Genomic DNA, 24,149 nt, shown 5'->3' with positions numbered 1-24,149 from the left:
GAAGCACAGCATGGACTGTGTGCTGAAATTTGTCCGAAATGCAGCCGGACTTTGTGGATCGGAAGACTAGAGGTGGTTTCCCGGTGTGGGAGATAAGCATATAGGTGACTGGAGGATAAGGGTGTGGTCTCGGTTTCCTATAGTTCATTATCCGGTAAGATGCCTCTTCATAATAGCATCTCACAGTAGTCACGTACTGCCTATGACTGACATTTGTTGATTGTTTGGTTGAGGATGCATACTGTTGAACTATAACAATTAGATATAGGTCCTGGTCAGAGACTGTTTCAGTAGAAATTACCCAGATAAGAGCTCTGCTTGGCCATAACAGTAGCTAATTTTTCTGAAGTCTTGGTCTACATCATTTTTCCTGAATTTAAAACATCCAGAAACGGCTTTACTGAAGCATTGGTTACAATCGAAAGCATTTTAGTAATGTGTGAAATACTTTTTTTCCCCTCCATTTCTTTTCCGCTGTTGAAAGTGCAAACTCTGAATGCATTATTAATAGAGGCAATATTTTCATACTACAATGAATTTTATAATTCTAAACTCCTGTGCAACTCGGTATAATATCTAGAGCTCGTATGTACTATGTGACAACGTGGGACATAGTTCAAGATGTTAGTGTTATTGATTTACTGCATAAAGCAATATTCTGTGAATACTGCATGTATGTATGTAGGTTTTTCTCAGCCAAATATTCTACTCAGTATTAACTTATCAAAATAGACTTTTATTTTATTTGAAGGTTATTCTTGTTTATCATTTATAGGTCTGCCTGCAAATTTCAGTGCATGCCACAGAGCTCTTCAAATAATAGCCAGATATGTACCTTCGTAAGTATATGCAGACAATAGCTCACTGCTTCCCATATTTCTCCTTTGATTTGAGGGCTTGTAAAAAATGTAAGCATTTTTTTAAAGCTATGTGTATTTTTTCATAGCATGGGTGGATTTTCTCCAAAGGTTCTTGTATGCGTACATTTGTGTTTGTGGTTTTTTTAAATTTGTTTTTATGACCGTATCAATGGTAATATCAGTCTTGTTGATGTTTAGGGCTGCTTACCATGTGATGTCACTGCCACTTACCTTTAGCGTACTTTTGCATGTGAATTCATGTTACTGTAGCTAAAACATGGACTTCTAATATGAAGAAGGAACAGGAAATGAATGAGTGATGTAGTCTTGAATATAGTAAAAAAAAACAAAATCCTGAGATTCCCTTGAGTAAAAAAAAAGTCTGTTTAAAATACAGACTAAACACGGACGCAGGTGTATTGACATTAACCTCTAAGTGAGCCACCATTGGACATTTAACTATGATGGTGAACTTTCGTATCAACAATTCTTGGGGAATCAAGCAATAATCAAATGTGCAGGATTTAGATTGCAACTCGCCACCTTTCCTAATGCTCCTCTTCACAGGTTTGTTTTTAGAGAGTTGTAGATACATGCTTGTAAGGCTCCAGGTTGGAGAAAAAAATGGTTGACTTTTTCAGGCTTTATAAATGCTTCCAATGCTTTCACTGATTACATCACCACTACCCTGATTATATTATAGGCTAGTCTGGGAGCCCATGCAGAGTTATGGATAACCTTCCAAGGACTAACTGCATGATTTTGAAAGAGGTGCTGATAGGAGGCTTTCTGATGTCAAAACAAGTTATTTGCGGAGGCAGATTCTTCTGAGCTTGTAACCCATCGCTAAAACTGTAGTCTAGCTATACCTTGTGGCTTAAACCAGATGCCCAACAAATCACTTGATCCTCCTTTCTCCGGCACATCTCTTTGCCTGTGACAGAAATTATTAAATGCAACCCAGGAAGACAAAGCAGAAATGTTGAAATCAATCTAACTGAATAAAAGCAAGGAATTTCACCGAACACTCTTACAGATTTAAAGTTATTGCCAGCAATATTAAAATCCTCTCAATGGCAACAACATTTGGTGTCAGTTTTAACATCAAAACTCTTTACGGAGGGCTTCAGGTGAGGGCCTAAATTAATAGACCAAGGAACAGCTATCCAGGAGGTGTGGTCATTGTATAATAAAATAATCTCACTTTTGTCCGTATTTATCAGCCAGTTTGAGTTCATCCACTGTTTAATCTATTTAGGCAGTCAGGTTATGCTGATACAGGTCATTCTACCTATATTAAACCAAAAATTAGCTTTGTTTCCTCATCAGACTCGGACGTCTAACTTTGGTTCCCAAACTTTTTCGACTCGTGGCTCCCTTGTCCAATGGCTGTTGGCCGCGGCTCCCCATTGCTTTACTTTTTATTTTGGCGGGGGCAGGGTGGTCGAATTCGTTCTTTATAAACTTTTTTTTTTTTTTAAATGTTACGCAGCTAGATGGGTCTCTGTTTTGAGATCATATTCTCGATCAAGAGGCATCTTCTAATCTGGATATGACGGTGCACTCAACACCTCTCCTGGATAAAGAGAAACTGCATTGTTTAATTTGTCACTTATCAGGAACGTTTTAGGTTGGTGTTGCCCATAACCTTTTGCTTTTAATAAACAAAAAAACATACATACTTTCAGGGGCTTTCTGCCGCATACTTCATCCATTATAAGTCTACTGTTGTGTCATTCCCATTTTGCTTCTGCCCACCAAAACATATGGAATGGGGCACAGAGTAGGCCAACTTCAACCATTGACTTACCTGACTATGAGTAACGGCATTTTTCTCTTGTACAATGTGCACTACTGAATAATACGTAGGCCCCTTCAGTTTCAGAGCAACAGCTGTATTGTGTCAATGTACATTAAAAAAAAATTGTTTTGTTTCGGAGTTGCCTCTGGGATGTATTAATTTCCTTTTTCCAAGTGCAGTTGTTTTTTAATATCTCTTCTTGCCTAGGAGCTGGCACTCTATGCTGGTACAGGCAGTTCCCACTTGCTCGCAACATCTCCTTCCTCCCTAAATTAGAGCAGCAGAATGTCAATAGCTATGCACTCTTTCACTTCATAGAAGTTTCACACTTGCCTCCATCCCATGCTGAGACGTAGAGCAACCATCCCCACTCCAATCCAAAACAATGTGTCCCACTCCAATCCAAAACAATGTGCCCCACTTCAATCCAAATCAGTGTGTCTCACTCCAATCCAAATCAATGTGCCCCTCTCCAATCCAAATGTGTGCTCCTCTCCAATCCAAATCAGTGTGCCCCTCTCCAATCCAAATCGGCCTGCCCCACTCCAATCCAAATCGGCCTGCCCCACTCCAATCGGTCTGCCCCACTCCAATCCAAATCGGTCTGCCCCACTCCAATCCAAATCGGTCTGCCCCACTCCAATCCAAATCGGTCTGCCCCACTCCAATCCAAATCGGTCTGCCCACTTGAATCCAAAACAGTCTGCTACACTCAAATCCTCCCCACTCCAGTCAGCCCTACTTCAATCCCAAAAATTCCGTCCACTCCAATCCAAAACAATCTGCCCCACTCCAATCTTACCCACTCCAGTCCAATCCACCTCACCCCACTCCAATCCAAAACAATCTGCCCCACTCCAATACGCCTAAATCCAAAGCAATCTGCCTTACTCCAATCCAAAACAATCTGCCCCACTCCGATCTAATGCAATGTGCCTCACTCCATTCTTATACATTGTGCCCCACTACGATCTAATGCAATGTGCCCCACTCCGATCTAATGCAATGTGCCCCACTCCATTCTAATACAGTGTGCCCCACTCCGATCCAAAACAGTCTGCTGCACTCTAATCCGCCCCACTCTAGTCAGCCCTACTCCAATCCAAAACAGTTTGTCTAATCCGCCCACTCTAATCTGCCCCACTCCAAACCAAAACAGTCTGCCCCACTCAAACTGCCCACTTCAGTTTGCCCCATTCCAGTCCAATCTGCCCCACTCCAGTCCAAAGCATTCTGCCCAATCCGCCCACTATAATCTGCCCACTCCAATCCAAAACAATCGGCCCTACTCCTATCCACCCCACCCCACCCCACCCCAGTTCAGTCCACCCCACTCTAATCCAATCCATCCAGCCCGCCACACACCACTCCAATCCACCCCAATCGACCCCACCCCACACCCTTCCACTCCTAATTCACCCCTCCCCAAATCACCCTATTCTAATCCAATACACCCCAATCTAATCTACCCCAATCCAATCCACCTCACCCTGTTTCAATCCAATCCACTCCATCGAGTCAACCCACTCCAATCCACCCCACTGTACCCCAATCCAATCCACCCTACCCAGTCCAATCCACCCCAATCTAATCCAATCCAGTCTATCCCACTATCTCAATCCACTCAACTCTACGCAATTACATCTACACCACACCATCGACAGCACTCTACACCACTGCATTCTACGCCACTCTGCTACTGAACCACTGTAATCTACTCCTCTTGATAACACTCTACCCCCCCCCCCCCACCTTGCACCCCCCCATCCACTCTAGGACACTCCAATCCACCAACTTTTTAGCCATGCTAAACAGCAGCCACACGAGTGTACAACTTTGCCAAAGTCAATAGCACTTGTATAGGTGAGACCTATTGGATTTTCCAATGCTTGTCTTTTGTATCCTGATGTTGCCTCTGCTCCCCAGTCTTTAGGCGTGTGCTCATACTGGCATCTAGTGGCTATTATCAGACCTGCACTTTGTTGAAACGCTTTACTAAGCTTCACCGCACAGTTTGGGTGCTACGTAAGAGTATAGACCGCATACAAAATTCCAGACGATTAAGCCTAATATAGATGTACAAAAAAGTAGAAAGCTTTGACCCCTGTGGTACCACACTTTTTACTGAAAAAGGGTGGGGACAAAATTAGCATTACGGTTTTGATGTGGTTATTGAGGAACCATGTAAAGGCTCTCAACCAGTCTTGCGATTAAAATGTTATGATCAGCAGCATTTAAGACTGCCAACATGTCCAATAAAATTAGGATATTTGTGGAATTGGTGTCAGCAGCTCATCCAAGACTGTAATGAATCCTGATTCTGTACTCCTGAAGGGACGGAAACCTTCTTTAAAGTCCTCCTGCAGTGATTTCTTTCTAAACTGTTGCTATTTGGCCACTGTTTTCTAGAATTTGTGCAACAGCTTGAAAATTTTAGTGAGTAGTATCAGTCAGTCAGTAGTTCAGATGTGTTCAGATCTTCTTTGTCACATCATGCTCCCACCATCCTTCTCTTACCATATAATCTACTAGTTAAAAAAAAAAAAGAAAATTGCCATCAGTGTAAATAGGCAAACCTGGCTAAAGCATGTTTGGAAGTTTGAACAAATGCGGACAGACCTTGAGGGACAGTCAGCGAGACTGTTTCATGTTGACCTCACACATCCTGAGGTATGTCATGCTTCATCATAGGGCAGTGGCGCCTCATCAGGCCGGCGCTGCAATGCCCTTCCTTCCCCTTTTCGGAACAGGGAACCCCATTTTATGCATTTAGCTTGAATCCAGGAGCAAGGGCACTGGACCATTTCAAGCTCCTTGTCTGCCCCCCTTCACTGTTTTGATAGATGGAAGTTTGAACAACCATTCATAGAAAACACATTTCATGTAGGGAGCACTGTTGACAAACCGTTTTGCATTAAACATAAAGCCAAAATAGCAAGGTTTTGCCTCCATCTGATTTCATAGTGAAGTGTTGGGCCAATTATTTGGCGATGGGTTGGGAGCTTTGAAGGGTTTTCCAGGTGGGCACTGATCGGTATTGACCATTTGGGCAAAGTGTGGAGAGGACAGTGCTTTGTGACTTTTGAAGTCCTGCAGCAAGCGTATCACTTGGCAAGCTAAATGCGTGAGCATAGCAGTTTATGGGACAGGCATTTGGGGTTTCCAAGAATGTACATCAATTCAACATATTGAAAATGGCTTTTTAAGGTTTATTTTAGGAGTCCCAGCAAGTGCCCCAGTTTTTAATTGTCACAGCGAACTAGGAGTTGTATATATTTCCGATTTAATCAAAGTTTAACCGATTTTGCTGTGGCATAGAATTTGGACTTCGGCCAGTACTGGCCTTAACAGGGAAATAATGGATGCTACGAGATTAGATAATGCTGGCAAAATGTTATGGCTTAAATATGTAAAAAATGTTATGCAGGCCATTGGACACCCAGAGTTCTTCACCTCACCCGAAAACATGAACTTTATCAATCGGAAGGATTTAAAAAAAGTTTGTATGACCCACCTAGAAGAAAATAGGTTAACTCTCGAGATGAACAAAACTATGGTGGTTAAACATCAAATAATCACTATAACATGTGACATCCAACCATATCTATTGTGTGTTATGGGTGGATACAATAGATATTTGTTAACAAGATTTAGATTTGGGACTTTCCATCGTCTTGCTTACCCACCCTGCCATTAATGATTGGTCAAGGGAACTTTGACGATGCCCCTGTGATAATATTTCATTACAATCTACACTACATGCAATCTTATTCTGTAAATTTTACAGCAATGAAAGGCGTAGATGGATAATACCTTTATTAAAACAGGGAGGATGGAGGCAGTGTCGCCCCGCCCTTGTGCATTTACAGATGTTGGGACATTTTTACTGTATTGGTTCTGTGGTGGGTTTTCTAAAGAGTGTGTTGTGGACTAGGAAACGCCTAAATAACTAAACCACAAGATACGTAACAGGTTGGAATTATCAAGGGCGTGATGGCTCGTTTTAGGACCATAGATCGTTTACATGCACTTTATGAATTTTTAGGATTACATACCCACGAGAGGTGTATTGATGAATTATACATGTAATTTATGTTGATATGCTTTTTTAATATGCCTGATTTTAATGTCTAAAATTGAATAAAGCTTGTTTTGATTTGATTTGTATGACTTGGCAGAGTCAGATTGTTAGAGGCATCTACAGCTGGGGCTTGCCATCCGGCGGCATACTTTAGAGAGGGAGTAGCTGCTAGAGGCGGCGCCACTGGAAAACTGTCTGCTACTCGACCCCATGACAAAGCCGTTTCTATGATCTACAAAACATTCATGTCTCCCCATACCCAATAAAGGCCTTGAGAGAAGCGTGGGAAAGCAATCTTGGGTTAATTTTAAGATGACGATTGAGTTAAAGCAGTTCAGGGTCAGAGCCCTAGGGAAGTGGCGATACAAGCCTGTTTTCCCTTAGTCTAGTTGAGGATACTACACAGATCATACTACTCTAAACCACTTCTGCACGGATTGGGTAGGTGTTACATTGCTCTATGTCGCAGGGGCTGTGGGCAGACAGGCACCTTTTATTCATTCACTGTCATTGCCCCGAAATCACAGTTACTGGGTGGGAGTAGTGCAGATAATTGCCCAGGTCACTGGTCTGACTGTGGTCCTGGAGGCTAAATGGCATCTCCTAAATATCACTGGTGAGGAGGTATGACCCCGATAACCAAAGATTTGGCTTGTGGTGATGGAGTATTTAGGCGTAAACTAGCGCATGCGGGAGGGGGGAGCAGAGCAGAGGGGAGGGGTAGACATGCCTTCCCGTCTTGAAGATTTCAACACTGATATGGACTGGTGCCAACAGGTGGAGCACGCAGTGTATCAAAACAGGGGCTGCCCTATGAAATGGTATAAGGTCTGGGGTAGTTGGCACACATATAAAGAAGCTAGTAATCACAAGGAAACCAGCGTGGGAGTAGCAGATGGATCCGTGTTGCTTTTGCTGTTTGTTTCACCTGGGGGTACTAACACATGTACATTGGACAACCTCCGCGCATGACAATTATTGTTTTCCTGTGTATAATTTGGTCTGCTCCTCCACCTGCTTATACTGTATGCATGTATTTGGCTGCATAATTAATATCCTGAGTGCAGAGGCTGCAGGTTACAAAAGCCTAGAGTTGTCCCATAACATTGTTTAAATAGGAAGTGTAGACTAGAAGAAAACTAAGCAAAGCCACTTTGTTCTACAGTTTTATTTTCTGAGATGTGACTGTTTAATTGTTTTCATTTGTCAAGTTTTACATTTAGGGTAGCCTGGCTGTTACCCAGACCCTGTTGCTTCCCAAATAGTCTGTTTGGTACTATTTGAGCGTTTTAGATTAAATAATATGAAGTGACTGTCTAATTAGTAAATTAGCACATGCCAAGTAAATTATGCTCGTTTTTTCACAGGACCCCAAGGTTTATAGTGCCTATACTGGCTGAAAAATTTCCATTTGTTAATAAGTCCCCAAGAACATTGGTAAGTGCCAATAGTTTTTCTCTGTGTGAGAATTGAATAGGGCAAATATTTACATGATGCGTGCCTGCTATCAAATGGTGTTTAGGGCCTACATTTCATGCACTATCCATGAGTGTTATATGGAGCGTAATGCAGAAGAAAGGGAATGTTGATGTATAACTGGGTACTTTCAAGAACCAACTCGCCTGTATTGCTTAATGAAGTTTCCTGTTTGGAGGTTTAAGTTAAAACAATATGTAAGAAAGAGAGGGTAAGATGAGGTTAATATGAAGAAATATCTTGCCCCCTTCCCTGGAGACATCTTTAGCAATTTGTTGTTTAAAACCTCTTGTTAATTAAATGTATCAAATGGGCCTTGGATGATCCCCTTATTGGATGACTTTGTCTGTCTCTCACTTTCCTGCTCCTTGTTGGATTGATTTCATACTTATCTTTGTGTTGGTCCCATCAGGGAGCATTTCAGTCTCACTGTGCTTTGTTTGGATGGCATGTATCCTTTCCACTTCAGATGGCAGAACTTGATTTGCAATACTTATTAGAGTACTGTTTTCTCCCTTTCTTACTTTTCCTGTTCCCCCTCCTTGATCCACTTTCGCAAAGCTGTGGCCATATTTGAGTTAGATTTTTTAAAAGTATATAATAAAATACATTAAAAGATGGTTGCCACAGATGCACGCTTATCTGAAGTGGCCATCTTTAACTGTATTTTAATTACTATCCTAACTCCATTCAACAATGTCCACTATGGATTCAGATATTATAAGAGGATGTGGGGCATACTGAGCATCAGATCTCCAAATCGTGACCATACATTTTCTTTAAGTGAAGTGAAACGTTATTATGCCTCGTTAAAAGTGGTCTGTATAAGTTGAAAGCTTTTAAATTGGTCATTGGGTCTATTAGTGTATTTTCTAATGTAGTTGATGGAAACGAAAAAACTCTTCCTCTCTGATCTATACAAGGCTACTGCAATTGTTTGATTTTACTTTGTTTCTAGAAAACTATATTTTTGTAGCTCTTATGCCAATAATGAGACATGTGCTGCTCAATAAGCAGATTTCAACAAAAGATGTGTCTATCTCATATGGGTCAGATTTACTAACAAGCATTGAAAATGCAATAGGTCTCGCCTTTGATTAAGTTAAAGCCATTTGCTCTGCTAATGGTATTGTATAGCAAAGCAAATGGTTTTAACTTAATGAAAGGCGAGACCTATTGCATTTTTAATGCTTGTTTTAAATGCTCCAAAAGTCTTTTTTGAGGTCCATGTGAAACTGGTATTCTATGTGCCTTATTCCTTGTGAGATGCCAAGGCCCCTATGAGTAACCACAAATTCACCCCTCCCAAATACTTCAAACAGCAGAGAACATAAGATGTATTACCTCAATCAAATTAGGATCAAAATTAGACATGACTGCATCAGTGTATACCCTGGAAAATCAAAACGAAAGAAATCCCCTGCCCACGGGGGCTGCAGGGTCACAGCAGCTGGAGGCGGGTGGATGGCAGGACAAAGACCGAACCCCCGCTGTCTACTTTAAAGGTGGTTGCTAACCACGCTCGTGAAACTCTTAACACAAAAGGGAAAATCAAGCTGGTGGGTTAGATCATAGAGGATAATGTCTCCTGGCATGCCGTCTTGCACACACCGGTCTCTCCCTCCAGAATGTTGGCTGCCCCTTATTCTGGGAGAGAGCCCTTTGACAAAAGGGCTTTTTTTCGAAGGTGATAACAATAGCTTGCCTAAGTGCAGGTGTGAGACAGGGTGCATTAGCTTGCTGCTGCATTATTTTCTGATACATGGAAGAAATTGGGCCGGTGTACAGGCCAATACCCTGCTGGTAGCTTGGATGGCTCCTGTGTATTCCAGTGTGACCAATTTACCAATTTCAACGGGTGAACGCACTGTATTCCATTTCTCTGACAATGTAGATGAGGAAACAAAGTACTAGATTCACAGTACACCGACATACACGTGACCAGTCATTTAACAAAAGACTCTATTATGTCTAAATCTCTGGTGATTCCCTAAACCTACAACAATTTATATTACTTAGTTAGTAATGCTTGCCTGGACCCCCCCCCCCCCCAAAAAAAATCAGTTTAAACTGGAAACCTTGCCAAAAGATGGGGGACAGAAGAACAGGAAATGCCAAATAAGTGGTGACTAAGGTGAGAAGGGGGAAGTTTTTCCGTAATGCTCACGAATGTCTACCTTGACAGTGACGTCATGTGTTTGCTGGTCACAGAACAGTCGGACACTCGCCCTAAACCAGGCTTAGCAATTCAAGCTATGGCAAGTAGATGTAAGCTGAAACACAATAAAGGAACGGTACAGCCATCACATGCCTTTGTTACACTGTGGCTCCGGAAGCCATACCCAAGAAAAATCCCGGATGAGGTCTGTAATAGATCTACAAGGGCAGGCCGTCACACTACGCTTCAGGTACTGCCTCACCATATCTTCCGTTCTATCCAGCCTCCTCCTGCCCAGACCCCCGGATCTCTCCACCCCTCCAAGGCTTCTCGTCACAGAACATATCCCCAAAGCCCCCTCCTCGCGCCCACTGCGCTTCCCAGGCCGAGGCTGCGCTGATTGCCCCTCCATCCTCCGCGCGCTTAATAATATTCAAGCAGCGGAGAGTGGCAGGTGAAGAGAATAAGCAACAAAACAGAAAATGATATCAATCTGAAAAGCAATAAAGAGATCCCTGCAAAATCCTTGAAGGCAGCGATTTTCAGCCGCATTATTCGCCTTTATATAATGTAACCTGGGCCCTCGCATTAACACGTTATCACCACACGCCACTAATTTATACAGCTACCCAAATGACAGCACTCACAGGCACGTGATGGGGAAGAATACTAAGAGACGACATGCTAATTTTAAAGTCTCTTTCCTTCTTATCGAGCTTTAAATTTCACAGGGTTTCGTTTGCCTCACCCGAGTACTGCAAGATATTTCAAGGACAAGCGCTTGTTGCCTTGTCCTCCCATGAAGATCGCTGCCTTTGAAAGTTTGAAAGCCTCGCCTGCTAAAAGGTTCCTTATCTTTATGGGGCCATGTGTTTGGCCCCATAAAGATAAGAAACCTTTTACGCCAGCAGGAAGTCAGACGAGCCAGTCCAACTGGGACGGCTCTATAAGAGAAAAGTGTACGTCACTGAAAGCTCTTTTCCAATGGCTGGCCACCGTTTAGCATAAACGGTGACGCCAGCCAATGTAAAAGAGGGGCGGGGCTTAAACTCCGCTAGTGAAAGCTACCCAAAAACATAAAATCTCGCCAGCGAGACTGCGCATGTCTGCGCAGCCTACGCTAGCCGAGACCTAAAAATGCAGTTGGGGTGCAGTCGGGTGGCATTCAATTTCCGTAAGTGAATTTATCACCTATCATCAGTTGGTGGTTTGCAGCGCTTAAATAGGTGAGAACTGTGTTCAGGTGGTGTTCATATCCCCCTGTTAATCTAAGTGTTGTTTTCCTACTCCTGGAAAAAACCATCATATTAAAATGGAATTCTGTCATCTAATTAAAAATGATTCCTACTCTGTGAAAATGTTTTGTTTTTACTATCCCGGTAAATGCATGTTTAAATATCATATGCTGCCCTCACAGCAGTATTTGTATTGTGAGATGTCCAATAAAAATGTGGCAATTTATTTGAAGTGTGTACATATTTACTTGTTTTCTGCCACATACACCATTTCTTCTTGTATTCCAACTATTTTCCTGATACATGGAACTGGGATTTAAAAGGGCCTGCATGTTACCATGGAAGACAAATATATTTAGGAAGGCTGGTGAATCACAATATGAATAGGATTAACAATGTGTATTTCTGTTTCTTAAGAAACCTGTGGTTAATCTCTTCTGGATCAATGTTTGTACAGATATCAAAATAGCTAGGTTACACCACACAGTGTGAAGCATAATTTGCATTTGATCCGATAATATGCTGCAGTATTAACTTTTTATTTGCTGCATACTTTAGTCACTTAACCACATAATATGGTCCTCCAATGCCACAGTTTCAAGACACCTGCAGTTTAGCAAGTCCTGGACAGTGCAGACTAAATGGAGATAGTTACAGTAATTCATATGTGGTTTAGCAGCTAATCAACTGTCTTACTCTGATCGAAGTGCATTGTTGACTGTAGTTTGAAAGTCATAAAAAAAAGATGTTTTTTTAGTTGTTAAACTGTTCAACAAGTTGTGCAAGCAGTTACTCAAATAAGAGATTAAATTGTCGAAATGATGTTTCATAGGCCGGTTACCATGCACCTATAATTTTGAATGCTTATTTGCGTTTTTCAGTCATTTCTATTTACCTCTGTCTTTCTGGGGGCAGAAATAATCCACCGTGCAAAATGGTTGGAGATTCTGGAGCATATACTACCATGTTTATAATTTACTCTTCGTCACAGTGCAGCCATGTAGGAGACAGATGCATGGTTTACACACAACTTTGTTTAATACCAGCTACTCCTTGTTTCAAATCTCCTATACATCAAGGTGTTTGCACATAAGTAAACAGTTGATGTATTTGTTATGGCAGCATAGCAAGTCATTTTAACATAATTTAACAGCAATAATCTGCAACTGTTGGGTAGTGTGAGCCTTTTCATGGAGCAGTCAGTGTCCCTGGGCTACATGAACCAGTGTTATCCTATTGGATAAATAAGTTACTCCCATTTGGCAATTTACTCAGCATGGATAATGATGTTGAGTAGTGCATGAGCCCACATTTGCAAGTGACACGACAGAAGAAGCTTACTCAAACAGTTGTCTTTCTTGCATTACTTGGATAGAAACAGTTTATTTTTCTCTTCTCCATATACAAGTCTGAGACTTTAATGCACTAAGCAAACTGCCTACCCTAAGTTATTTATTATAAACTCATATTCTAGTATTTTGATCAGATATTAGTATTATATGTAATGTTTTTATGGATTCTGTAAGCTGCTATAAACCTTATCTTATCGAGGAGTTTGACGATAATCTCAGATGTAGTATGTCAATTAAATAACACCCAAAAAACTCCACATTTAGTCATGGCTATTACTTGCTGGTGCTAGTACCTTCCACAGGGCCCAACAGCTAATGTTGTAGGAAGGGGTAGGGTGGAGTTTGGTTTCTTCAAATCAGCTTTAGGCACTCCTGTTTACCAGACAGTCAAAGGGGTGGAGGAGCAAAACGGAAAACAAAAATTTATTGTATTCTATGAAACGTCTACCTGAATTTCTTGGTAGAGCTAGGTGTTAGATAGGATAGCTCATTAGGATTTAGTCTGAATGGCTGAGTTAACCACAAAAATTGTTCAGTTAACAGCTAACCCCAAAACCCACGACTCCTACTGGAACTGAGATCCCAGTCAACTCCAAAGATAGTGAGGGTGCCAAAACAAGTACGCCTTTGTGCAGTTTCAAGATGCTGTGAATAGCTCAGATGCTCTTGACTCTTTTCCTGGAGTATGATACCCTGGCCTAACTGTAAAGATGCAACTTGTCCTGAGTCATTGCAGGTGGTACTGAATGGAACATATTGAAAGTATCCACAGCAAAGTCCACTTGAGGACCCTACTTAAAGGATCCGTGGCCGGTTGTGGTCAAGATTTTCTGTTGGATGGGGAAGTCAAGAGGTCAGAGACGCACTTGACCATCTGTCTTGACTAGTCATCATTGGGGACAGCAGAAGTTTAGAGTGGAGAGACTTTAAGGTTATCTGTGCAGGAGTACAGATGGAATGGCCCGGCTCTTGCATTTATTGGCTGTTACCTACTGCCAGTCTCCCAATTCTCTGATACTTCATAGCGGTTGTCCAAAACGTCACACCTCTTGTGTTAAGGTAATGCAGTGTAGAAAATTACCCTACTTTACCGTAAGGTTTGAGATTCATCTCTCCTTTTGGATGATCTTAGCTTGCAGTGTGTTCTTTTTAGAGATTACATATAACCAATTGGAGAGAAGCATAAATATCGCCCGGCGAGGCCATAAGTGCCCGATCTTGATTGATAGACGCAGCCTCCATTCTTGACACTGATGGGTAGACTCAGCTGCAAGTCACCTAACTGCTTTATTTATACTTGCTTCGTGCTACCAGCTTGTGCAACTGCCTCTCTATTTGGGAGATTCCCACAGCACATCATTACTAGTTGAGTTTGCTATTTTAGAGACCCCACTCTATTCTAAGCTCCTTCTTCAGTAGCTCAGCAGACCCTAGCCCAGGGCAGACCTCAGCAGGGCAGCTGGTACCACAACAGTGACATTGTACCAGGTGCTCCATGGCTCACTGCTACTGTGCTTCAGACGCATGTTGTTTACTTTCCTGAGACCTAGTTTTGCTTAGCAACTTGCTCCTGCCTACCCCCAGCTATGACTCTGAGTTCTATGATGGGTCTCTGTGGTAAGCATTGCTCCCTGATGCAGACGTAGGGGTGGTGGAGTGGTGTTGGGAAGTGGACAACGCAATGGAGAATGTGGATTCAGACAGAAAATTGATGAACAGGCACCAGCATTGGCTCACTGGGTAGCTTTAAGTTTAAAGCATTGTGTAGGAAGCTGGCTCTTTATATAATATACCAAAAATAGGTATATTGTGTAGAGAGTCCAGGTACCCTTTATGAGTGGACAAGCCTTGCTATAACAGTCCCAAGGTGCTCCTTTTGTGGTAGTGTGGCCGAGCTTCATTAGGCTTATCAAGGAGGAGTGTTAGACATTTGTTGTATACATACGGGGAACAACCTTTACAACGTAACTTTTACAACGCACTACACTTACAACACAATTTTTACAACGCAACATCCACTACAACGCATTCCATTACATCGCATGACACTACAACGCATTTTTAAAAACTACCTTTACAACACATTCCATTACATCGCATACTACCTTTACAACGCATACCATTACAACGCATAATATTACACTACACTATCCAACACTTACCCTACTGTTGCACCCCCTGGAGTTAGAATAGTAATTTTTACCCCTATACTATCCAACACTTACCCTACTGTTGCACCCCCTGGAGTTAGAATAGTAATTTTTACCCCTATACTATCCAACACTTTCCCTACTGTTGCACCCCCTGGAGTTAGAATAGTAATTTTTACCCCTATACTATCCAACACTTACCCTACTGTTGCACCCCCTGGAGTTAGAATAGTAATTTTTACCCCTATACTATCCAATACTTACCTTAAATGCAATTTAATATTATGCGTTGTAATGGTATGCGTTGTAAAGGTAGTATGCGATGTAATGGAATGCGTTGTAAAGGTAGTTTTTAAAAATGCGTTGTAGTGTCATGCTATGTAATGGAATGCGTTGTAGTGGATGTTGCGTTGTAAAAAATGCGTTGTAAGTGCATGCGTTGTAAAAGTGTGCGTTGTAACGACATACATCCATACATACACACAGTCAATAAATGATAAACATACACTCAATAAGGAGATCCTCAGCGATATAGAAAATTAATAAATTTTTATATAATTTAAGGCACCAAGAACTTCGTTATTGGGTAAGTACTTTTTAAGTAGCCGTTTTTAAGAAAACCGGTACATACACTTGTATTGTCTTGCATGCTATAATGTAGTCATGTAAGGAAAAACACACATACTGCTTACGGGTACTTAGCAGAGACTTATAGGACCAATCTTCTGAAGTTAAGGTAAGTATAGGGCAAGGTCCAAGGCAGCATCAACAGGTCACCTCGGTAGGCTCTGGGGCGTCCAGGTGCAGAGGTGCTTTTCGGCGTAGGATGTCCCTTTGGTTTCAGTGAGAACCAGTCCTGAGAAAAGAGGCTTCAAGTAGGGACTGGAGGGCCAGTCCGGCTGAACCAACAGGGGGGCTCGGGTCTCGAGGGTCTTGGGCACACAGGGCCACTGTCGGTCCACAGCAACCTGTGCTAAAGTCGCGTGTGCAGTGGGGCTTTGTTCGGTGGTGTCGCGTTGTGAATACTTCTTGCAGTTTGAGGGAGCCTGCAGAAAGAAGCTGTAAGCAGCGACTGGGGGTCCAGTTTTGCCAAACCCCAGAAGGTGTTCGATGCTGGGGGCTCTCAGGACCTCGTTTACACCATTGGGTCACTTCAGCTTGGGCTGGGGGGCACGGGTGCAGTGGTGCTTTCTGGTGTGTCGGGTTTACGACAGTCCGGGGCTCTCGCAGTTCTTTTTGGGTGCCTGCAGGGTACAGGGGAGCAGCTCTGCTACTCCACAATAAATCCTAGTAGTTTCTTGAAGTTCAGGCAGCCCTCCCAGGCTTTTGGAGGCAGAGCAGCTGCAGGACGAGTTGTCTTTGGTGCAATTGTCGGGCACAGCAGGTAGGCCCGCAGGGTTGGCGCCAAGTCAGTTGCTGTTCCTCAGTTCTGCTCTTCGCAGCTCTTCGATGTCCTCCTTAGGTCAAGAGAATCTGCTTTCCTAGTGCTCCAAGTACTATATATAGGGGCGTTAAGGGGAGTGAAGGTGGTAGCCAATCGGTTACTTACCCTTGGGGTCACTACAACCCCTACATGACCCTGTTCCAGAGGTCCAAATGTTGCCATCACCAAGATGGAATTGTCCTAAAGGCAGGCACTTCAGGCAGCTCACCTTAGGGGGTTGACTAGCCTGGTAGTGCACCAAGCCTTCCTGCATATCTAATTTCTTGCCTGTCCTAGTGCCAAATGGGCCCAGGGCAGGGGGTTGTCATTTTCCCCTATCTTGGGAGCCATGGTCTCATATCAAAGGTGGAAGATGCTTTCACCTGTGTGGGGGTGGGTATCAAAAACCTGTCTATAGTGGCAGTCCGGTCGACACCAGTCAGCCAGCACACTAAAGGCTGGTAGGTTTTCAGGGAGCACCTCTCAGGTGCCCTCTGGGTGCATGTATTAATAAATGCATCACTGTAATCAGTGTGGGTTTATTAATACAAGGTGCTTGATATAAACACATAGATTTGGGTGAAGCCATCTTGTAGCGGGGGACTCCATTTTACCAGTGTTCAGCACATGTACTTAAAATGGCTTCCCTGTTCACTTGTGATATCTAAGAATTGACATCAGAGGGGCATATTTGCTCATGCAGATAAGCCCACACGTACTATAGTGCACCCTGCCTTAGGGATGTAAGGCTTGTAGTGTCTGCAGGCATGGCACACAGGGATGTGTGCCATGCCATGTTTTCACTTTTATCTGCACCAAGACATGCAGCCTGCAATGGCAGTCTGCATGAGTTAAGTGAGAGGTCCCTTCGGGTTGGACAATAGATGCCGCAGCCCGTAGGGACCCTCTTTAGTACCCATGCACTGGGTATTTGCAATACCATTTATTAGGGACTTACAGGAGTGCTAAAGGTATAGCCAATTGTGGGAACAATGGTACAGTTTTTAGGGAAAGAGGTCTGGCACTGGGGGCCTGGATAGCAGGAACCCAGTGCACTTCTATCAAAATTGCATCCGGTACCAGGTAAAAGTGAGTAGGGGTGACCATGTCAAAAGGCCCCCCACCCCACCGAAAGAGAATGAGACTAACCTTTCCCAAGAGAATCTTCATCATCTAAGTGGAAAAACCTGGAACGGCCATCTACATTGGCAAGACCAATCCCAGGTCTATGTTCCACTGTAAAGTCCATACTCTGAAGAGAGATGGACCACCTCAACAGTGTGGGGTTTTCTTTTCATTTGCATCAGCCATCTGAGAGGCCTGTGGTCAGTTTGGACAAGGAAGTGAGTACCAAACAGGTATAGTCTCAACTTCTTCAGGAACAAACCACAGCAAAGGCCCCTCTCTCAATGGCCCACCAACACTGCTCTCTGGGGAGTAACCTCCTGCTAATGAAAGCAACAGACTGGTCATGGCCATCATCGGTCTGGGTAAGGACGCAACAGACTGGTCATGGCCATCATCGGTTTGGGTAAGGACCGCTCCAATCCCATGTTCAGAGGCATCATCTGCACTATGAGCTGCTTTGAATAATCTGGAGCTTTAATAATGGGTGCTGAGCACATTGCTTCTTTCAGGATGTCAAAAGCCTATTGACCGCTCACTGACCAGTTTATCTTCTTTGGCATCTTCTCGGCGGTAAGTTCTTCACAATCCTTCTGTAGTACCCAGTTACGCCAAGGAATGCCCTGACTTGGGTCTGGGTTGTTGGAGCTTTCTCAGTCCAGAATTGTGTGGATCTAGTTCTGTAAAGGTTAAACTTGAACCCCACCTACAAGGTGGCCCAAGCATACAACAGCGCCCTACCCTCTCTGGCTCTTGCTTACCTTGATAGTGAGGCCTGATGCTTGCAGAGTCTTCAGAACCTTCCCAAAGTGGATCAGGTGAGCCTGCCAAGTGGAACTATGAACAGAAATATTGTCTAGATATGCTGTACTAAAGGTTTCCTGCCCAGCAAGGACTTTATTCACCAATCTGTGGAAGATGGCCGGGGCATTCTTTAAACCAAAGGGCATAGCAGTGAGCTGATAATACCCATCTGGGTTTGAGAATGCTGACTTTTCTTTTGCTCCTAGGGTCAGACCAATTTGCCAGTACCCTGATGTTAAATCAAACGTACTAAGAAATGTGGCTGACCCCAGCCTCTCAATAAGCTCATCTGCTTTAGGACTTGGGTGTTCATCCGTCTTGGTTACTTCATTGAGGCCCCTATAGTCCACAAACAACCTCAACTTTGGTTTTCTACCCTTGGAATGAGTTTTGGGGACTAACACAACTTGGTTGGCCAAGGGGCTCTAAGTGGGGTCAGTGACTCCCAATTCCAGCATCTTGTTGACTTGAGCTCTGATGCTCTCCTTAACTGTCTATATATTTTGTTTTTGGCAGGTGCACTGTCACCAGTGTCCACATCATGGGTACACCAGTTTGTCTGACCAGAGGTCAAGGAAAAGAGCTTAGCATACTGCTGCAAGACTTGTTTGCAATCAGTCTGCTGTTGGGCAGAGCGGGTGTCTGAAAAGACAACTCCATCTGCTGGCCCATCTTTTGGACTGTCAGGGAGAGGGTGACCATGAGTGTAGTCACATCAGACCTGTCATAGAAAAGCGTTAGGCGGTTAACATAAATGACCATGTGAGGGCTCCTACTAGTGCCTAGGTATACCAGATAGGTGACCTCCCCTTTCCTTTCAAGAATAGGGTAGGGTCCACTCCACTTGTCCTGGAGAGCCCTAGGTACTTCAGGCTCCAAAACCCATACCTTCTTCCCTGGTTGGAACGACACCAGCGCAGCCTTTTGGTCATACGAGAGCTTCTGCAGCTCTTGGCTTGCCTCAAGGTTTTTGGATGCGTTACTCATGTACTCTGCCGTCATTGAAAACAGGCAGAGCACATAGTACACAAAGTCTTGTTTAGGCTCTGTGAGAGGTCTCTCCCAGCTTTCCTTAACTAGACACAGTGGTCGCCTTACAGGATGCTCAAACAGAAGTTCACAGGGGGAAAACCCTATCCCCTTATGAGCTATTTTTCTGTAAGCGAAAAGAAGGCATGGTAAAATGGCATCCCTTCTCCTGAGTTTTTCAGGGAGTCCCATCATCATACCTTTCATGGTTATGTTGTATCTCTTAAATAAACCTTTTGTTTGTGGGTGATATGGGGTAGCGAACTTGGAAGTCACACTACATTCATTCCACTGTACCTTTAGGTAGCCAGGCATGAAGTTACTACCTCTGTCTGACACCACCTCCTTAGGGAAACCCACTCTTCTAAAAATACTGAAGAGGGCTCTGTCAGCTGCAGGAGTCGTGACAGTCCTAAAGGGAAATAGCTTCAGGGTACTTGGTGGCATGATCCACTACTACCAGTATGAATCTGTTCCCCGATGCTGTTGGAGGGTCCAGGGGGCCAACAACGCCAACCCCTACCCTTTCAAAAGGCAACACCAACCACTGGAAGTGGAATTAAGGGGGTCTTTGGGTGTTTATTGGCTTTACCACTTGCTTGGCAGGTAACACGCACAGGAGTTACAAAACTCCTTCCTCTTCTGGGGCATGTTTGGCCAGTAGAAATGGCTGACTAACGTGCTTCAAGTTTTGCTCTGGCCAAGATGCCCAGCTAGAGGATGTCATGGGCCAAAGAGAGTAAACTCTGTACTGCTGAGTATCTACCACTCTCCTAGTGGTACCAGGTTTGGAGTCTCTGGCTTTAGTGTACAGGAGCCCCCCCTCCCAATAGGTCGTGTGGGAACCACTTGTTAGAGGCTGCCTCAGTATATGGTGTTCACCTATGGTGAGGCACTGTGCACTGAGTCCAGCCAACCCTTAGTGATAGTGTTTAGGACCCTGACAACCAGAGCTCTCAAAGGGTAGCCATGAAGAGCAGCTAAGGCTTATTCAGGAGGGTGTAAAGCGGGTGCATTTACCACTATAGTCAGTCAGAAAGCTTTTCACACAAGAAAGAACCATTCAAGAGTTTAGAAAACTACTTTAGTATTTATTACACAACACTATCTACCCGGAGCTATTAAATGCACATCATAAATACTTCAATAACAGGTAAGAATCATAGAACACCACATGGGGCACTATTGGGGTGTGGGGGGCAAACCATACACTAAGAAAATGGTATAAAAGGTAAGTTTGAAAACAAGACTGATTCCCAGGGATGGAGAAGCCCAGTGTAAGTAAGGAACCACCAAAGGTGAGTAGCTAGGGACCCCAAAGCGTCCGGGTGCAGAGAGGTTACTCCTGGCCAAACGTCCATAGGATAACACAGGGTAAGTCGCGGTTAGTATTTTCTTGTTTCAGGACCCTTCCCAAAGGATCCCAAAGGACCCCGAGGACACCAATTGAATCAAGGGAGGCTGGAGAGCCACCACACCCGTGGATACCCAGGGAACCAGGATAACTACACCAGGGAGCCCAGGTGCATAGGAGTGAAGTGGTGTCGTAACCGCCCATAGACGCCATTGGAGGATCTTAGAAGTCCGGTGACTATAGCGACTCGTGCACCAGGACGGTGGAACTCAAACGTGGATTCTGGGTGAGAAGTACCTGAAAGCAGAGGGGACTGAGTCCAAACCACCCAGAGGTGTCCAGGAGCACAATGCCACCCCTTGTCAGAGTTACCTGCTGTAGCGAGACGGTCTTGATGAAGCTGCTGTGGAGCCCAGGCGGCGATGCAGGAGCACAGGAGCCGTCCACGAGCTGTCCCACGACCGATGAGGAATGCAGGAAGGTCAGTGGCTGGCAGGACCACCAACAAGCCTCGGCAACCGCAACACTCGAGTCAAAGGAAAAGATGATTGGATGCAGACCAGCAAGGTCTGTGGGACTAACCCAGCAAGGGTAAGCCAGGGCCGGCCCTCAGCACGCAGGAGAGCCACCAGGAATTGTTGGAACCTCCGTGAGGACCCGCTGTCAGCAGGTACAGGGAATCGCAGGGAAACCGCAGCATCCCACAGAAGAAGGAGGCCCATGGTGCAGAAGATGCAGGCAGGACGTCGTTCTTGGAAGTGTGCGATGCTGGGGCTTCTTGGAGCTGAAAGATCTTCTGAGAAGAGAGTAAACAACCCTTGGCAACACCAATCCGACTCAGTGCACAGGGAGGTGATTCAGGGTGGCTAGAGGGTTTTCTTTTTTTTTCTTCTTACATTTTCAAATACACAACAAAAGAATAAAAACACAAATCAATACATATCTGAAAGGGATAGAATAACAGGAATCAACAAAAAACAAATGCAAATCACAAGTTTCATAATCAATGGATCAAATAAACATTAATGATACAGAAGACAGTGGGGAAACTGAGAGGGTGTGGGGGGAGAGGCATCACAAGGGATGTGGCAATCCAAGGGGTGAGAAGGCCATACTCCACAAAGTGATTTGCAGGTCGCCTGTCCGACATATAGAACCCTTACAGTAAGATGACAGCCTAAAGGGGAGAAAGGTCTACACAGCAACAGCACCACAGAGCATAAATGAGCCGAAAACAGCCAGTAACATTTATTAGTCATCAGAGGCATCAGTATTAGACATTTGAAGAGTGCAGTATTGAGCAAAGAGACCCCAGAAACTCTTCGGGCAATTACTCGGAGGCCTCATCTCATTGTAAACCTCTGATTGAGTATGACAATATAACCTATCTCACTCCCATTCCGCCAGGGTTGGCAACGGTCCTCTCATCGCCAGTCTGCGTTTAGCCAATAGGAGGCCAAAAGCAACCAATTTGCGCATAGCCTTCTTAAGAGGTTTGGTATAGCCTAACAGTGCCATCAAAGGATCCGGGGCCAAAGGAGATCCCAATATGTCGCTAAGTTTATGAAAGATCGCAGCCCAATATTGTGCAACTGGGGGACAGAGCCATGCCAAATGGAAAAAACCTGCTCGGGGGGGGATCTACAGCGCTTGCAGTCGTCCGTGTCACGCAATCCAAACTGGAACAAGCGCGAGGGGAATGATACACTCTATGCAAGTATTTGAAATGGGCAAGCCGGTGTCAGCCGTTGCTAGAGATCCGTTGGGTCACTGTGCAACAGTAGAACCAGACATCGTCTGTGATGGGGGTGTCAATATCTAATTGCCAAGCCTGACGAGATATGTTTAGGGAGGGTATCTTCATGATGAGAGTTGAGGTGTACAGTTTGGAGATCAATTTACATGGGCTCTGGGCGCTCAAGAGTAGAGACAAAGGGGGGTATCTAGGGGTTCCTGTAGGTCCTCACCCAAAACTTCCAGCAAGGCATGGCAAGTTCTAAAAAAATGAAATTTAGTCAGAGACGAGTGTTCATTAGTAGTGCCCGCCGCTTCCTCCCAGGATCACACCCGCACCTCCCTTCCCCCCTCCCCCCGAAAGAGATCCCCCATAGTCTGAATCTGAAGCTTGTAAAGAGAGTCAAGGGTCCCCCTATCCGAACTGGGCACGAACCATTGGCACCACTGAACTCTCAGTCGGGAGGAATAGAACTGTGCGCCATCATACATATCAAGGAGCGTGTTCCATGCATGAGCAACAGAATTTTTGAATCAAGGATGCCACATCTACGTGAAGGGGCTTGTGTGAGGAAACGTGGCAATGAATGCGGGGCAGCAGCAACCCTCTCCACTTGGAGATGGGGTAGATCCCGGGGGTCGTGTACCCAGCTATACGCATGTGAGGCCTGTGCAGCTCTATAATACAGTTCCAGGTTTGGGGAATTCAGTCCCCCAGAGGAATATGGGAGCATAAGTGTGTCCAACGCCACCCTCTGGGTCTTGCCCGCCCACGCTAGTTTTGTCATTAGCGATCGGCGGTCGTGAAACAGTTGCTGCTGGAGGACTATGGGTATGTTAACGAAGAGGAAAAGTAGGCGCTGGAGAACAATCATTTTCATCAAGGCAACACGGGCCGGTCAAAGAAAAGGGGAGACGTATCCAGCAATCGATGTCAGCAGTGAGCTTTCCAATTGTTGTCCCGTAGTTTGCCTTCAAGCTCACGTCCGCGTCGGAGTGGATCTGGATGCCAAGATAACGTACGGGCTCCGTGGTCCACTGCAGCGGATACTCTAATGGAAATTGCAGCGTTGCAGGCGTCCGGGGGAAGATGAGAGACTTATCCCAATGAATCGATAAGCCAGAGAGGCCTCCAAAGCGAAGGACCTCCCAGATTACCGGGGAAAGGTTCACTTCAGGGTCCCTGACATAGAGGAGGGCATCATCAGCATACGCAGATGTGATGAGATTGTATCGAGGGAAGTGGAGTCCCCTATGTCTGTGATATTCACGTAAGGCCTGCAGCAACGGTTCAGCTGCAACCGCATACAACAGCGGTGACAGCGGACACCCCTACTGGGTGCCCCGGGAAATTGAAAACCGTGTCGACACCGCATCACCTGCGCGAACCCTAGCCATAGGATCATGATACAATGCTGAAATCAGCTGTAGGTACACTTCGCCAACACCCATTCGGGTCAGAACAGCCTTCATAAATTTACATTCAATTGAATCAAAGGCCTTTTCGGCGTCAAGGAAGACTGCCGCAGCCTTGACCTCAGGCCTCACGTGTTGCAGGGCGCCAAAG

The 24,149-nt window shown here is 44.5% G+C and overlaps 1 protein-coding gene across 2 annotated transcripts in view; it reads left to right on the top strand.

Annotated features, from left to right (window-relative positions):
* The window catches only part of RRN3 (RNA polymerase I transcription factor RRN3), a 454,090-nt gene that overhangs the window by 83,396 nt on the left and 346,545 nt on the right, over positions 1-24,149 (top strand). For both annotated transcript variants that reach the window (XM_085632098.1, XM_085632099.1), the window contains exons 7-8: positions 776-839; positions 8,110-8,179. In XM_085632098.1, the coding sequence (XP_085488224.1) occupies positions 776-839; positions 8,110-8,179 (134 nt within the window). The remainder of the gene's footprint in view (positions 1-775; positions 840-8,109; positions 8,180-24,149) is intronic.

Source organism: Triturus cristatus, chromosome 10 (assembly GCF_964204655.1).
Source record: "Triturus cristatus chromosome 10, aTriCri1.1, whole genome shotgun sequence".
Taxonomy (NCBI): domain Eukaryota; kingdom Metazoa; phylum Chordata; class Amphibia; order Caudata; family Salamandridae; genus Triturus; species Triturus cristatus.
The sequence above is the reverse complement of the archived record's forward strand: the minus strand, read 5'-3'. Positions and strand labels throughout refer to the sequence as shown.